The 16,595-nt window shown below is 36.7% G+C and overlaps 1 protein-coding gene across 2 annotated transcripts in view; it reads right to left on the reverse strand.

The window, feature by feature from the left end:
- Nucleotides 1-16,537, reverse strand: part of MTREX (Mtr4 exosome RNA helicase) — a 42,000-nt gene extending 25,463 nt beyond the window's left edge. For both annotated transcript variants that reach the window (XR_009115890.1, XM_058043423.1), the window contains exons 1-15: nucleotides 16,227-16,537; nucleotides 15,432-15,566; nucleotides 14,265-14,331; nucleotides 12,480-12,542; nucleotides 11,873-11,985; nucleotides 10,920-11,094; nucleotides 9,879-9,969; nucleotides 9,401-9,525; nucleotides 8,131-8,229; nucleotides 7,259-7,361; nucleotides 6,988-7,119; nucleotides 5,719-5,798; nucleotides 4,958-5,068; nucleotides 4,209-4,310; nucleotides 2,729-2,854 (exon numbers count right to left, since the gene is read on the reverse strand). Coding sequence is in view for 1 of the 2 variants with exons in the window: in XM_058043423.1 (XP_057899406.1) it covers nucleotides 2,729-2,854; nucleotides 4,209-4,310; nucleotides 4,958-5,068; nucleotides 5,719-5,798; nucleotides 6,988-7,119; nucleotides 7,259-7,361; nucleotides 8,131-8,229; nucleotides 9,401-9,525; nucleotides 9,879-9,969; nucleotides 10,920-11,094; nucleotides 11,873-11,985; nucleotides 12,480-12,542; nucleotides 14,265-14,331; nucleotides 15,432-15,566; nucleotides 16,227-16,342 (1,638 nt within the window). In the remaining variant the exon portion in view is untranslated. The remainder of the gene's footprint in view (nucleotides 1-2,728; nucleotides 2,855-4,208; nucleotides 4,311-4,957; nucleotides 5,069-5,718; nucleotides 5,799-6,987; nucleotides 7,120-7,258; nucleotides 7,362-8,130; nucleotides 8,230-9,400; nucleotides 9,526-9,878; nucleotides 9,970-10,919; nucleotides 11,095-11,872; nucleotides 11,986-12,479; nucleotides 12,543-14,264; nucleotides 14,332-15,431; nucleotides 15,567-16,226) is intronic.
- Nucleotides 16,538-16,595: the final 58 nt, after the last annotated feature.

Here is a 16,595-nt window from a genome sequence, read left to right on the forward strand (position 1 = left end):
AAATGTACATTACTGAGTTTAAGAAATATTTACAGAACTCCCTTGGTAAGGACTCCATCTAAGAATGGAATGCTGAATCTAAGTCTGGAGTACTGTACACAATGTCGCAAGAACAGTGCCACAGCCAAGGAGCACAGCTGCAGCAATGCTGCTGGTACCAAGCCGCTCAAAGCTCTCACTTCACCCACCACAGCAGGAGGCAGCTGACTACACGATTCCTAGATGTTTTGCTCTAGTGTTCAGGAAATGGTTTGGATCAGACACCCCCACATTAGGGTTGAAGAGCTATGACAAAAATGTTCTATCTAAATGTTCTGTCACTCTCAAGAAGGCTAATTTATTTCTTCTGGAGTTTTTCCTAAAATCTGTAGCTTATCCTGAAAGCAGAATACTACCACTAGCCATAACCATGATCTTACTACCAACAAATACCATCAGTAAGGAAAATCTGAGTCATACTTAATGATGACTATGAATTGTACATATTATGTAAATATAATGTATAATATGTAACTTTAGCCTGTACAGATTTTCTTGGCCTGTTTGACAGGGAATTTCCTGTAGATGCTTTGTATTTAAGAACGAAAATAAGAGAGGGTTTTCTTGTGCGATACTGCTCATTTCACATAAGCTTACTTTTACTGCCTATATAGCAATTGGCTAAATAGTTACAGAAGCTACAGAAACATCAATATCTTCATTGTAGCCACTTCTGACCTTTTTCAGAAAATTCTAAAAGTCAATCTTTCTTACAAGTGAAGTAGTGTCAAAAATTAACGAAATACATTAGTTTATTTAGATTAGTGAGGAAGAAGCAAAATTTAACATAGCAAAAGTGATTATTTTTCCCATTTATTTCCTTATAATGCAAAAAGAGGAAAAATCAAAGGTCTTGTAGTTTCAATGAAGGAAATATTGTTTGCTATTTCCTTAAAATCTAGACAAAAACTGCAAAAATAGTATAAAAATAAAGTAAGCGATCTACTCCTTCTTCCTCTATCTTAACTCACTCAAATCAAGTTCTATAGTTCTCAGACTACTGAATTTTCAAACTTTAAAAAAACCCCACTTTCTGAATGGGTGATCTTATAATCTCTTAAAGTATGAAGATAAATACTTGAAATACCATTTTTTTCTTAAACCATTATCAATTATTTAATATAAATTAACCTTTTTTGGGGACTTTTTATAAATATTATTTATAAAGATTCTCTTTTGCTTCTCTCATTTTGTATATTCTCTTTCTTTTCCAGCTAAAAGTAAGTATGACACAAAATTACGTCCGTTTACTTCAACAGCCTTAAAAACTGACAAAAACACAGTTAAAAAACTTAGTCTTTATACATCTCAGAGATGTGCACATGCATTAAGAGTGCACGTGAAGAAATAAGTGTAGGTACAGTCCACTGACAAAACACAAATTAAATCACGACAAGAAATTAACACAAAAATTTAAGCCTACCATACTATGAATATTTCTAAAATTTATTTTACTGATTTCTGAGTTCTGAGTAGTTAGCTATAATGCAGCATTCATGAAAATTCAGACTTTAAGGAGGTAAATACCACCTTCTTGATGTACAGAAGGTACATGTAATGTATGTATTTTCAGATATACTATAATATGGATTAACAGGTAGCACTGACAGAACAAAGAATCCACATCGGCATAATTAACAGCAGCCACGTAGGTACTTTTCCCCTTGTTCTTAATTTGCCTGAAAAAAAGCATTTGCATCTCCTTTCTTTTTGGCAACAACTCCATGCCTTTTGTTAACATAACTTGACGATGATTTAGATGATTCCCACAATTTATACTAAGTCTAGTAATACTCCAAATGCTGTTTTAACACAAATGGCCTGCTACTTGCACCAAGGCTACAAGCTCCTAAATAGAGTGCAGTGTAACTCCCCAAGTTTTTTAATTTTAGCATGTCTGCACAATTAATGTAAGCAGCCTAAGACAGGCAACTCACACAACAGATATTTCTTTGTGGTTATTTTTGCCATGGAATTTAAACAGAAGCGTAATGAGTACCATGTTTCATATTCAAATTATAAAGCAAGAGGGTATTATTGTGGTAATCTGTAACAAACTCCCATGAGAGTTTGGGGAAGTCCTGTAATTTAATGCCCATCTCAACCATGAGTAATTTTTTCAACCTCTTAATTTCCAAACTTCAATATTTCCTGCAAGAACTGTCAACTTCTCCAAAGCTGATTTTTGCACACTGACAGCTACTTAACTCTTCTTTATTCTATGTACCTCATTTTTGCATGACCTGGTCCATTTCATCTATCACAATGACAGTCCATTAACAAAGTTTTATTTCATCACAGAACCAAATAATTTAGTAACTCCCGTGAAAGCTAAAATCTTTTCTTAGTTCATCATAACCCTTAAACTGATGGCAGTCAGCAAGAAACAGACTACTTCAGTAGTAGTCCTATCACCAGGAAAACAGCACAGAGTTCTACTTGTCCTGCCTGATAGCCCTTTTATACAAAGGAGGATGATACTACCTTCATAGAAATAAGGATAATATTAGTCTTCTGACTTTGTTTCACAATACTAACTCCTATGAGAATTCACTAAAAGCTACTTTTAGGAGTTGTCATCTTCTACCTGCATGATCTTCTTGCCTCAGGTGAATAATTTTTCCACATATCATTACTCAAGTGAGCATAATCTTCTGGGAAAACAGAAACAAAACAATGTCTCTCCTACCTTCAAAAGCTGCTTGCCAATGGTTGGACTCATTTTTTCATCCACCATAAGAATTACTATTCCTCTGTCATCCATACCTCGGCGTCCTGCGCGACCTGACATTTGAATGTATTCACCTGAGGATATCTACAATAAAATGAGAAAAAGAAATTAACAAACATCAAAAAAATAGCAGGAACTCATACTGTGCTGATTACCATTGCACAGTAAGTGACATGATGTACAAAAAAAAGAGTTATCTCAGTTCTCAAACAGTTATCACAGACAGACTTCATTAGTCATACTTACCATGAAACAACAATATAAATCCATGACTATGAACAATGTAAGTCAGCAGTAAAAGCTAACTAATACTCTTATAACTCTGTATCCTGGGGCACCATTTTTAGTAAACACAAAAACCATTTTACTAATGTCTTTTATAATGAAAGGTTGCTGAGCATGGTGTAGATACAGATCTTCAACTTACTGATAATGCATCTCAGTCATCTTCAAATAATGCATAATTTCATTCAGGTTATTCAAGAGTAACATTAATACATGATACTTGCTAAAGGAGTATTTTTATGCCTTCTAACTGTGAAATTGAAGAGTTAAAAACAACTGGGACATGGACAAGGGGCAGCTACAACTGTTTACCTATGTCTCAGCAAGTTATAAAACAAGGGTTTTGTCATCTGTGGAACTGCATTATCAACAACTCCTCAAGTTTCACCTTAGGTCAGATTTTAAAAACTACTTAAGCAAACTGTGCTAAATAATTTCAGAAGTTCCACATTTCTTCTTTCTCAAAGCAAACTCATTCTTATACAGATCTTACAGACACACAGTCAAAATGAATAGTGAAACTGAACAGCCTAAAATAAGGTTGAAGAAATGTTTATTTCATAACTTGCACAGGTCAATTGTCCGTTCAAAACAATTTTCCCACCTTCGAAGGATGAGCCTTAAAAAGGTTCTTATAAAGCTTTGCTGTGATGACTTGTAAGGCCTCATTTTTATTTTAAGTAAACCACATACCAAGTTTTAATGTCTAAAATTTTGTAATTATGCAAAAAAATCCTGCTGTAAAAAAACAATATTCTTGCAAAGTCAATGACCTCTTTTCTTGAGTCTGTCAATATTAGTGATCATTATGATAGGACATGAAGCCCATTTATTCTTCAGAGTTCTCTGATACAGAATAAAATATCTGGGTATTACAGTTTTGGAAAAGGTGTGCAGAAGTCCTAGAATAATCCAGTGACTGCTGCTAAACTGTATTTAATTCTCTTTTGATGTATCTAATAAACAACCTCATGGATAATCTGAGGAACCTTATTTTCCTAAATCTGTGTATTAACTATGAACGGAGGAGACACAAAGATTTTTGAAAGAAAAAGTATTTTCTACTACATTGAGGTGAACACATTAAGAGTAAATTCAATCCTAATAAGGTTTAAATAATTCAATTATTCTACAGAATCTCTTTATCACTTACCCATCGGAAATCTTTTCCATCAAATTTACTGGCACTTGTAAACAGCACAGTTCTGGCTGGCATATTAATTCCCATAGCAAAAGTCTCTGTTGCAAATAAGGCCTAAATAAACAGACTGAAGTTAAGCAAGCAAAAAAGAGGATCTCAAGCAAACATGAAAATAGTCAGAGATTGCTACACAAAACCCCTCTGGATTTTAATATATCTGTGCAGTCAATACAGGGAACACAGTCATATTCAATACTTAAAAACTGGACACAAACCATCTTTCTGCTTTTCCTTATTTCTCCTGGGAAAGCAAAAAAACTAAATAGATGGGTCCATGTGAAAAACTCCGAAAGAAAACATAATGGAGTGCAAATTATATTAATTAATAATAGTAATTAATTTCAATATTCAAGTTTGCAAGAAGAAAACAGGAGTTAGCTATCCAAAAAAAACACCACAACTTTCACCTAAGGTTTCATTTTTTGAGTATTTGTCCTTAGTACAACCAACAATCAGCTTGGTAAATGTCCGCAGTCATTTACAGGAGAAAGATGTAACATAAAATAGTTGAAGAAAGTATTTAAGTTAGACAATGAAAGTTCAAATACTTGTAAATAAAAGCAGGAACACTTAAAACTACAGTTGCAATTGTGTAGATCTCTACTGTAATACTAGCATATACCCTGAGCTAAGGCATGCTTGGATTTTCAGGATTATCAGCCTCATATTCACAACAAACTACAGATGGACTTGAAAAATACCTTTATTAGGCCCTCTGAGAAAAGGATTTCTATGGTTTCTTTTAATATAGGAAGCAAACCACCATGATGAATACCAATTCCTCGCTTCAGAAGGGGAAGCACATGTTCAACCTGGGAAGAAAGATACAAAAGACCAGCAAAGAAATTTTAGCATTTGTTACTAAAAGTTGTATGGAAAGCCTCAACACTGCCCTTAGCATTCATGTAATTCACTATTCCCCAGTTTAAAATAAAACAACTACCTCTTCAATCTTGTAGTATTTTGCTTAGAAGCTTGTATTTTTCCACTGCAGAGATGGGAAAACATCACTATGCATAGGCATGATACAATAAATTAGATTGGAGATGCATCGATGCAATGCAGCTTTTTGAAAGCCTCAACAATCAGTAACAGGTAAGGGCATACAGCACTTCCACTTGAACTATTTCCAGACTTCTTAAACCCAGGTCTACCTCTTTACAAACTCTCATGTTTATTTCAACATAATTGGAAAAAATGAAACAAGGGGTAGGAACTCCACTATTAATTCTGACATACATCATCTGCTGGAATTGCAAGTGGAAGGAATCCTTATCACCTCTTTCATAATGACAAAAAGCAATGCAGGAGATACTAAAACCTGGGAAGATGAATTAGATTATCCAGTTTTATAATTTCTGTACCCTCCCCCTACACAACACCCACAACTTTACAAGTTGCAGAAAACAGGACAGCAGCAGTTCAACTCTATTCAAAAGAATTTTTTTCAAACTCCACTCACCTGAGGAAGCTTTTTGTCTTCATCTGAGAGACAATCAATTGCATTATTGAAGACTTCTTCAACCATTTTTTTTTCTTCATCTAAGAAGGCAATTTGTAAGTTGTTACGAAATGAAGAAGGCTAATACCAGATGTAAATAAAGTGGTACCACATTCTAATATCTACGTAAGTGTACAATAAAAATTGAATGGAATACTGCGAAGTCTACACCAAACCACCCACACTTGGTTAGGCAACCAAGACTTCAATAAGACTAGAGGAGTCAGATGGTAACCAGAAGCAGAAGATCAGGAAAAAGAAAACTACAACAAACCTTTCATAACAGTTCAAACATCAGCCACTTCCAAGCCTGGGATTCATCAGTCTTATGTGCTCCCTATTTCTTAAATCTATCCTGTTCCTCTACTACCTACTAATCCCTGTCTGCATGGATACAGAAGCTCTTTCCTGTTAACTCTTAAAAGTTTACACCCTTACCACTAAGTAGTATGAATATCAAGAATATACACTCAAAGGTGTGCTTCTGAAGAAAACATGAAAACACACCTCTGCATTTACACATATCTTTAAATTTTCTGACAGAAACACCTGCATTATTCTGCCACACCAAACCAAAACGTGCAAAGACTGGAGCAAATAAGCAGGCAAGAACCTTGAACAGCTCACAAACATGAAACAGTACAACAAATTTACAAAAAAAATTCCTTATTTTTGTTAAAACTCTAGATTTCCAAGAAGCACTGAGCTGAAACTTACTTGCAAAGCTTGGTCTTAGCCAAAATTTTAAAAATCATCTTTGTTTATATTCTGGTTTTTACTTTGAGAAGCAAGGGGAAGAAGGAAATAAAGAAAACTGGATTGCATTGTTGAGAAAGAACAGACTACTCGTTTGTTATACAGTTGTCTGGACTTTGCGAGGATAATTTCTAATGAATGTAACATGAAAATTTTGGGAAATATTTTTTTATGATCAGTCTTCTCCCACTACAGAGAGACTCTTCTAGGAATTCTGGTGTTATTATTACAATAAATGGCATACTGGAGCAAGAAATAGAGTTTAAAATCAAAGAACAGTTTGACACTGTGATGATGACCAATTACTCTGTGCACCAATACCTTTCCATAGAATGCAGCTCAAGGCACCAGCATAATAAATGAAAAAAGTGGTATGTATTTTCCTCTTGGTTCTACACAAAATGTTCAACAGGAAAAGTAGCATTTCACATCAAACTGAATCTGTGAATAGAATGCAAATGGATTTATCTATACCTGTATTGAAATCTAACTTTGTCATCTGAAGTGCATAGGCTTCACAGTCTTTCTTACTGAAGCTGAAAATAATCACAGGTTGGAAATTCCTTTCCATGATCATCTTCACAATCTTAAAAACATTTGAAGGACCTGCAGAAAGATTTCATTAATTTAGATTAAATTTTACAACAAAAAGTATCTTATGGAGTAACTGAGACACAAGCACAATTTGCGTAGAATTTTGAAAAAAATCATACCAAAAATTACCTCAGAATGGGTTCAAACTCACCTTTTGTTCCTCCTTTCCTTCCTTTCTGATCCCCTTTTGCTAAGTCTCCTGCATCTCTAAGCACTTGCATTGCTGTATTAAAATTATCTTCTCTGAAATCTCCCTAGACACAAAGCACAAACTTTGTAAATAGTTACTTACACAGCCCACTTAAACACGCTTAGTGCTTTGCACAGTCAGTACCAATACCCCACCTATACACAGGTAAGAGGACAAAAACAATGCATAAGGTATCAAGAGAGTTTACTAGGCCAGTGTCACAGCTCAGAATTGCACTGGTGCGCCTCTGAAGTTAATGCTCATTGCTCTATCCACCACTCTACCCGCCGTGCCAGACCTGCTGAATGGCACAGTACTAAAACTGACTTTTAGGAATGTCCACACAAAACTACACTGCCCAATGAAGGAGTATTTTCAAATGCTGCACTACTGTTTGCAGCATTAGTAACTGCTGAGTGAGCTAATGATAAATCTTAAGCAAGTTTTTAGTTCAAAAACAGCTAAAGAAACGAAAATATTTTGTCCCTCAACTAAAGTCAAATTTACATGCCACTATGTTTTCTTTTGAGTGAGAAACAGTACAAGGAACTTCAACCACTTTGCAAATTTACAGAAAGCAGTATGAATTATAGAAAACAAACAAGGATGTGGGCACTTAAGACATATCAGGGAAGTATTACTCAGCTGATTGCATGACATTAGATACAAAACCAATTTCTTGTGTAATACTCCAAAAATCTAAAAGCAATTCAGAGATATACTTAACAAAAACATCCTTTATACTGCCTATCCAAATTTTGCAAGAGCTCAAGCTTTTCACTGTTAAGTGAAGAAAAGAAAACAATCTTTCAGACAAACTGAGCATTCCTTACATTTTCATCAACAACCAGATGGAGTCCATCTCCTCCTGCTGGAAATATATAATGCTGCAGTGGAGTAGGTCGATAGTCGGTGTAAATCACATGGCAAGGCTATAAAGAAAAAATTCACATAAATATTTCATAATTGCACTGTAATATCACTTGCATGATGAAAAATGCAATACATTACTATTAAAATACAATCTCCTAAAATCAGAAAATAAGGCTTTCAGAAACTAAGATAACAAATTTTCTTTCTTGACTATGGATTTCGTACTAATGACATAGCTTAAGAAAATGAAAGTTCACAAATGTTTTAGAATACAAGTTGGCTACAAAAATTTTTCATCAATAAAAGTAAAGACAGACAGTATTTCTTTCAGCATTACTAAGCAGGCTTGAAATATTAACATCTTCTAAAACCAAAGGAAAACCTGTTAATGTGTATTTTGTAGAAAAAGCCTGAAGCATTATTGAAACACCTAAGAAAGGGTCACAGTAGACCGTTGTGAGCATTTAAGGTTTTGATGCATTAAGAAAGCTTGTTTAGGCAAAAAAATCCCACTTCCTTTAAAATATTAAATATTACACAAATCTGCATTTAAAAACCCCACAATCTAATGGTCTGCAAAACAAAGTCAAGGCTTTGTGCCAAACTTAAAAAGACATTTTTTATACTATACTCCCTTCATTACAAACAACATAAGGATCAATCGCCAGAATATTTTTTAAATTGGACCAACTTCCTGTTGACAAGAAATTCCCCAGTTCCAATTCAAAAAGTCTTTGCTATAAATGCATATCTTGGAAAAAAAAATGGAATAGAATTTCAAACCTAAAGGTCACAGGACAGGACAGATTTCTTAAATAACACTTCTCTCACTTGCTTGCAACCATATATAGTATTTCCCATGAATTTAAGATTTGCTTTAGATTTCCACATGGCCTTTTACAGAGCTCCTCAGCCAAATTCACCTAATAACCTCTTGTCTATCAGCCCTCAGAAAATCACTGCATGTTCACCACGTTTCATAATTCAGAATGTTTGCTTAAAACAGGCAGGTACCTAAATAATTGTGGAAAATAAACATTAAGAAACAGTTCTAATGCTGCCATTCAGAAGAACCAGCCAGTACACCTGCAAAAGTAGGAATACAGCTAGAGAAGCCAGGAAAGCACGAAAATTGCTAAAAAGATACTCAGAGGCCCAGTTATCAACCAAACACACAGTATTAAGCCACAAGACAAAAAGCACAGAGGCACAGCATATTGGAAATATTACCTGTTTGTGAAGATGGCAGATCCATTCAGCAAACTGACGGGCATTTGGAATAGTTGCAGAAAGGAACACATAATGTACATTATCAGGAAGCAAAATAATAGTCTCTTCCCAAACCACACCACGTTCTGAAAATGGAAAAGCATATGGGAAATGTATGTGATCAGAGCAATTTCTCATTCCTGAAGCCAAAGAACAGCAAGCATGCTTAAAAACAAGTTAAGACAAAAAAATAAAACAAATCTTCTTTACACAAGTGGGATATATCAAATGCATCAAAGTAATTTCTGCTTTGGTGAAGAAAATATAAACTACAACAAATAATTATGTCAATTCAGCCGAAATAAATTATGAATTATTTATACAAAAAGATGACAGATTTTACAAGGGGAAATTAGAGTTAACTCTTCAAAAGAAAAAGGAATTGTTCTTGGGAAAAAATTACCAAGATTTGAAAAGAAAAATAGTATATACAGGATACCTGTATCTCTCATGTAGTGAATTTCATCAAAAATAACCCATGCGACTTCACGCATAACCTCAGAACCTCTGTAAAGCATACTTCTCAAGATCTAGAAAAGGAAGTAAAAGTTGAGTCCCAGTCCCTCCATGTGAAATAACAACAGTCATGTTACATGGACATCAGTAAGAAACTGCCAGTATTTCTGGTTCACTTTTACATGGATGTATGAAATCATATCTTGCAAAAAACATAGAAGCATTTAAAGATAGGTTTTGAGATTGCTTTCCAAGTTCATTCCAATCTAACAATCTCACTACCTGACAAAAACTGGTTTCTCTGAAAGGAGAAACGTGAAAGAATGAGACAACGTATTTCTCCAAGCTTCCACTGTCAAGTAATTGCTACAGCTCTACAGATCTACTTCTGCCAAGATGTCTCTTTAATTCATCCTAACAGATAACCTCCCTGTGATTAAGGGGACATTTTTTGTCAGAAATCAAATCATTCAATCTTTTTAATATTTCCCTACCAAAGTCATGCCTGTTCCTTTGAGGTAAAGGTAAAGAGGAAAATTTCAACTCATGGCTGCATTTCTACAACAGAAATACAACAAAGCTCTGTAAACAATACTTTGTTAACAAAGGTGAAAAGCTACCTATTCCCAGAGTTCTAGCACCTACCAGGAACAACTCAGCAATCCTTCAATGATTTTGCCCTCCTTATTTTGCCTTTCTAGAACAAAATACTGACCACAGGATTTAGGAAATCAGACTTTCAGCATTTTACATCGACAGAAGACTCAGTGTCTTGAGCACTCAGGAGATTAAATTCTGACTTTCTCCACATTAGAATCAGAAGTTCCCAACTTACAGTTCAAAACCACAAATTCACAGAGATTTACCTAACTTTTTAAATAATCAAAAGTTAAAACATTCAAATGAGTCATAATGAACTTTTGAACATTTTCAACCGTAATTAGGCCATTTTAGTCTTTTAAAAGTAGACATCCCCAATCAAAAAGAGAAGAAAACATAAATCAAGAATTAATGCCTGTCTTACCTCAGTTGTCATTACCAAACAAGAAGCTGTAGGATTAATGGTGACATCCCCAGTCATCAAACCAACATCCTGAAATTCTTCATACATCTCACGGTACTTCTGGTTACTCAAAGCTTTAATTGGACTTGTAAATATCACACGCTGCTTTTCCCTCAAAGCCAGGGCAATCGCATACCTGTATTCGAACAATATCCATATTAACTGCTGCAATATCCATACTAACAGCTGTCAGGAAGACAGCGTATTACTTTGCCTTAGAACAAAATAAATCGTGCAATTCAGAACACCAAGAGAATGATACACAGCATTTGAATCCATGCTCTAATACATCTAGCACTTCCTACCCAGATTATTAAATTCAGTGCAACTACACATGCACCTCTGCAGAGTGAAAGCTCTTTAAAGACCAAGTCACCTTATTTTTATGGAAACAAGAGTACATGTAGTTGTAACTGTGTCACAACAAAACTATTATTATTTGAACCCATGCTCTAATATATCTCCATGTACATTTCACTTCTTATTTCAGGTCTGAATCAAATCCTGACAGAGAAGTTGCTGACTAAACCAAACCTTTTGCTTTGCTTCTAACAAAGCAAAAAAAAACCACAGAAGAAAGTCCTGACTTCTTCTAGCCAGGAGCTAGAAAACAAAGGTATTTTTTCAAGATTTACATAAATCTCTATTGAGGAAACTCCCATTTCAATCTATACAGTTACAGCTTGACAGTTTAAAAATAAAAGCTAAGCTTAATCACAAATTAAGCCTTCCACTACTCACTAAATGATGGAAGATGTAATTTTGATAATCAAGAATAGACAACTCAATTCTAACACTGGTGGACTAAATATTGTATCAAGAAATTGCAACACAACAGCTACTGAAGGTTCAAGAAAGTGACAGAAGGGACATCACACTGTTCTTTCATTAGAGCTTGTTAGAAAAGTACTTACTCAGCACAAACAGTTTTACCAGCTGATGTGTGAGCTGACACCAACACAGACTGGTTATTATCTACACAAAGAATAGCTTCTCTTTGGAAGGCATCAAGAATAAATGGATACTCCTAGAAGAAAAAAGCAAAAACATTACAGAAATTTAAGACAGACCTACATCTAACTACTCTTCTGACTGTCCTAGTGTGCAAATTAGAGTCAAATTAAATCCTGGAGACACTTGTAATTTCTGCTGATCTTAACCCACTATTATGCAATGACTTTGTACTTAAGTATTTTTATATCATACCTAAGATCTTTGCTTATGTCTTGTTGTCATAGCAAATAAAAATCTTGCCCTGATGACTGAATTTTCACTTATTTATCAGCTTAGGAAGAGAACTAGAATGCTGCCCCTGCCTGATGTTACAGAAAGAATATCATAACAGCCTATCCACCTCATTCAAACACATAATTTTTTCTGCCAAATTTTAAATAGAGAATTTTGCTTCTTACAGACCATCTTTTACAAATCTTACTGACAAAGTACATAATTTTTCCCTCTACTCTCACTTACTATGTAAAGCACGTACAAAAAGAAAAATAAATGGAATCTGCCACATACTTTTGCAGCTTTTCCAGTTCTTGGCTTCAGACCTGTGAATTCTTCATTTGCTGGAAGCGCAACCTATTAAAGATATTTAAAATAAAAACCGTTGCAGATTTCTGTGTCCACAGCAGTGACACTTCTGGCAATGTGAAGTGTATGAAAATCAATTTGAATTTCTGTTATCCTGTTTCTACAAGCTCATGTGTCAAGGGATTATTCCTTCCTCTCAAGAGCTTTTCAATCAATCTTTATATTCTCCTACCTAAGCAGCACTGCTTCTCTCTCTCCTCTGATAGCTCTACTGTCTTGTCAGAGACATTTTTTCTTCACCTGCCTTGTAACAGTAGCTTTTCAGCCAAAACACCATCAAGTGTCCTGGCCAGTGGATATTCGAAGCAATTACTGAGCTCACACTGATAATCCCTTTCCAAATACACTGTATTTATGCTGGTAACATTCCCATTCCAAGCCAATATCTATTATTTATTCACTTTAAATACGTAAGCTCTCTTCAGTCACTAAGTGATGGCAAACCTTTAACAGACATCTCAAAATAACAAAAAATTTACACACACGAGCTTCAGAACCCTGATCAGCAAGTGTATATACAGTTCCTTCATTATGTAAGTCTGATGATACAGAGCCCTTGAATGTGACCCTAACTAGCTTGAGCTAGATCAAGAAAATAGCACAGAATATAAAAAGACATAACAGTACAAGGAAGTTAAAATTTACACATTTGATTTTCACACAAACTCTTTCTGATAGTCATATATGGATGCAGGATGCTTCAAGAAAACATTAATTTAAGAAAGCATTAATAGTTTGCATTTTTCATATTTGAATTTGTATTTATGTCCATCAACACAATTTGAAAATGGACAGCTTTTATTACTTTGCACATGAAAAAATGTAATTTTCCATTTTTACCAAAACGTATTTTTCAACAGTAATCAGCTTTAGAAGAAAGTCTTTCATACTTGAACCAGAATAGAAGAATACTTCAATGCACTGATCACATTACAAAGAGAAAAACACGTTGTACCAACCAGTAGGTTTTTCTTCTCAAATGCTCTTGGTACCTTACAAATACAGAAACCTATCAATATTACCATCAATTCTTTCACAATCACTCATTATATTGTAAGTATGATTGAAACTCCTTCTGGTAAGATACCCTACTAATTTTCCAAGTGCATTTTGTGCATGCTCAGTCAGATACAGACTTCAAACTCCTCACAGTCTTAAATACTGTATGAAATACTGTATCTGCTGGAGTGCAGGAAAGCTCTGCAGAGGGATCAGGACAGACTGATCAATGAGCAAAGACCAATGGTGTGAAATTCAGCAAGGTCAAGTCCCAGGTCCTGCTCTTGGGCCACAACAACTCTGTAGCACTGAGGCATCCCCAGGTGGGGGGCAGTTTTTCCTCCGAGGTAACAAGAAGAAGGAGAATATGAAATGACCTTAAACTGTGAACAGGGAGACTGGACATTAGAAAAGAGTTATCAAGCATTGGATTAGGCTGTCCAGGAAAGTGGTTATAATCACTAAAGCCACTTAAGAGATGTGTAAATGGGGGACAAGGGGGACAAGGGGACAAGGTTTAGGGGAGGACCTGGCAGTGCTACGTTAATGGTTGGACTCAATGACCTCAAAGGCCTTTTCCAACCTAAAAAATTCTGTGATTCTGTGACATAATAACTGCAAGAAGAATAAATAATACTATTATAGTGGTAATGATACAGACTTGTTATAACTTATTGTGTGTATTTTTCATGTACTTCTCACTGCACTCACCTCATGCGTACAACCTTCAACAGTTTCCACAGACTGCACCTTTACCTGAGGCATCAGATCTGTCAGACTAAAAAGATATGAATTAGGATTACCAAAGAGTACTAAAAAATACTGTTTTATATAAAAGTGAACATGTTGAATTTCACGTCTGCTTTAACTGCAACATAAAAAAACGGATATGCAGTCTTGGCATAGACAGGCTGCAGAGGTTACTACCAGGACTATTACCTCTAAGTTAAAATTTTGCAACCATATAAGTCTACTGTAGCTATTGATTCAAAAATTGCACCACAAAACAGCGCCTGAGTCACATCTGCTTACATAAAATTTTATTATTAAATGAGGAGTTTTTCAAGATATAATGAAACAAAATTCAAGACCTGTACTCATGCTACTAGTCAACACAGAGTAAGGGCAGCTTAAAGCATCCCAAGCACCTGCCTGAGGACAAGGCCCCTCTTTCATTTACCAGTTCCTTCTCTTGTGGCCATGAGAAGGGATTGGAATCCCTTTCCATGAAACTGTTTATTTCTGATGTACACATTATACTGATACCACTAACACAGGAAATTATGTAAAATATTGGCTCTGGTTCTGTTTTGCTTCTATTCACTTATTCTCTACAGTGTTTTGAGAAGTCTTCTCATGAATTTCTCACAGAAATCTGACACTGAACTTTACAAAAGTTATATGAAAGACCAAATGATAATGCAGTTATCACCTTACATGCCTCAAAAGCCTTGTCAAATTGCCAATTTTTTTTCCTGTATTGCAAGCCAACTATGTCTTTCAAGCTCATGGTACACAGCAAACCTGCCTCTTACCATGGGCTTCCAGCTCGTCTCCTGCTCTGTGTGAAATCAACACAATGCCTTTGACCATGAACCACTGACTCAAATGAGTAATTACAAAGTCATGAACATTTTCTACTGCAAAGGCCTACAGGTGTGCAGTATAATTTTACATATACCCAGATTTCATCACTGCTGAGGCTGCACTAGCAGCATTTTCTCACTTAAACAGATAATGGAAAACCAAACTTGCACAAATTCATCTTTTTTACAGGAAAACACTGCAAAACTCCTTCATATCAGCTGTTCCCAACTGGCACATGGCTAGTCAAGGCAGCTTGCTAGGACTACCTCACACATTAAGCTGAGCACTTACTTAAAATCATCTGATAAAACATCTTCAAATTTCGGTTTTTTCCCCAAAATGACATTTTCAGTACTATCAATCTCAGCCTCCCTTTTTGGCTTGACTATTGCGGCTGGTACTGAAGGTTTTTCTTCCAATCTTTTCCTGCAACAAAAACACAGAAGAAATTTAAAATTTGCCTCCTTCATTTACGTATTATCAAGGAAAAAAAACTCTTAAGGGCAAGTGTGATCCCACTGCATCTGGGGAACAACCCAGGTAACCTGATCCACAAAAACAGCTGTGGGATTTCCAACCAGTTCCCAGACAAGCTGGCCACCAGGTCCCCACACTCCCCAGTAGGCCACAGAGCCAGAGCTGGCTACAGCTTTAGAGCCAGGGATCCTGGGAAAATGGGTCACAGAATTACAGAATTACAGAATGGCTCAGGTTGGAAGCGACCACAGCGGCTCATCTGGTCCAACCTCCCTGCCCAAGCAGGTCGCTCCTAGAGCACATGGCACAGGAGCGGATCCAAATGGGACTTAAATACGTCCAGTAAGAGAGATTCCACAAACTCTGAGCAATCTGTTCCAGTTCACAGTCACCCACACACTTAAGAAGTTTTTCCTCACGTTCAGGTAAAACTTCCTGCGCATCAGTTTCGGCACAACCATCAGGAGCATGGCTGCAGCCCCCTAGTACCCTCCCTTCAGACACTAACACACGTTCCCAAAGTCCCCAGGGGTTCAGCAGCTCAAACACGCCGGAAGAAGCCGAGCCCAGCACTACAGCCCTCACCCCGCCACCACAGCGGCCACTTACCCCGGCCTCCTGGCACCCTCGGCGGGGGCCGTTTTGCTCTTCTTGGCGCCAGAAGCAGCGGCGGCCGCGTCCTCCTCGAACACGCTGAAGAGCTCATCCCCAAAGGCCTCCGCCATCTTAGCCGCCGCGCTTCCACAATGCCCCGCGAAGGGCGCACACTTCGCGCGATAAGGGCGCTTCCGATCCCGCCCCCTGAGGGGTGACGGGAGCTCCCGTCGGCCTTGGCACCAGTAGCCGCCCACACGGCCCGTGCTCGATGGCGATCTCGATTTCTGCCCGAGTCTGGGTCCCGGTCCCGATGCCGAACCCCTCTGCAGCTCCCCCTTGGCGCACACGTGGCCCTTCCCCCCCGGGAAGGCGATCTGCGAA

The sequence above is a fragment of the Melospiza georgiana genome, chromosome Z (genome assembly GCF_028018845.1).
Source record: "Melospiza georgiana isolate bMelGeo1 chromosome Z, bMelGeo1.pri, whole genome shotgun sequence".
Taxonomy (NCBI): Eukaryota; Metazoa; Chordata; class Aves; order Passeriformes; family Passerellidae; genus Melospiza; species Melospiza georgiana.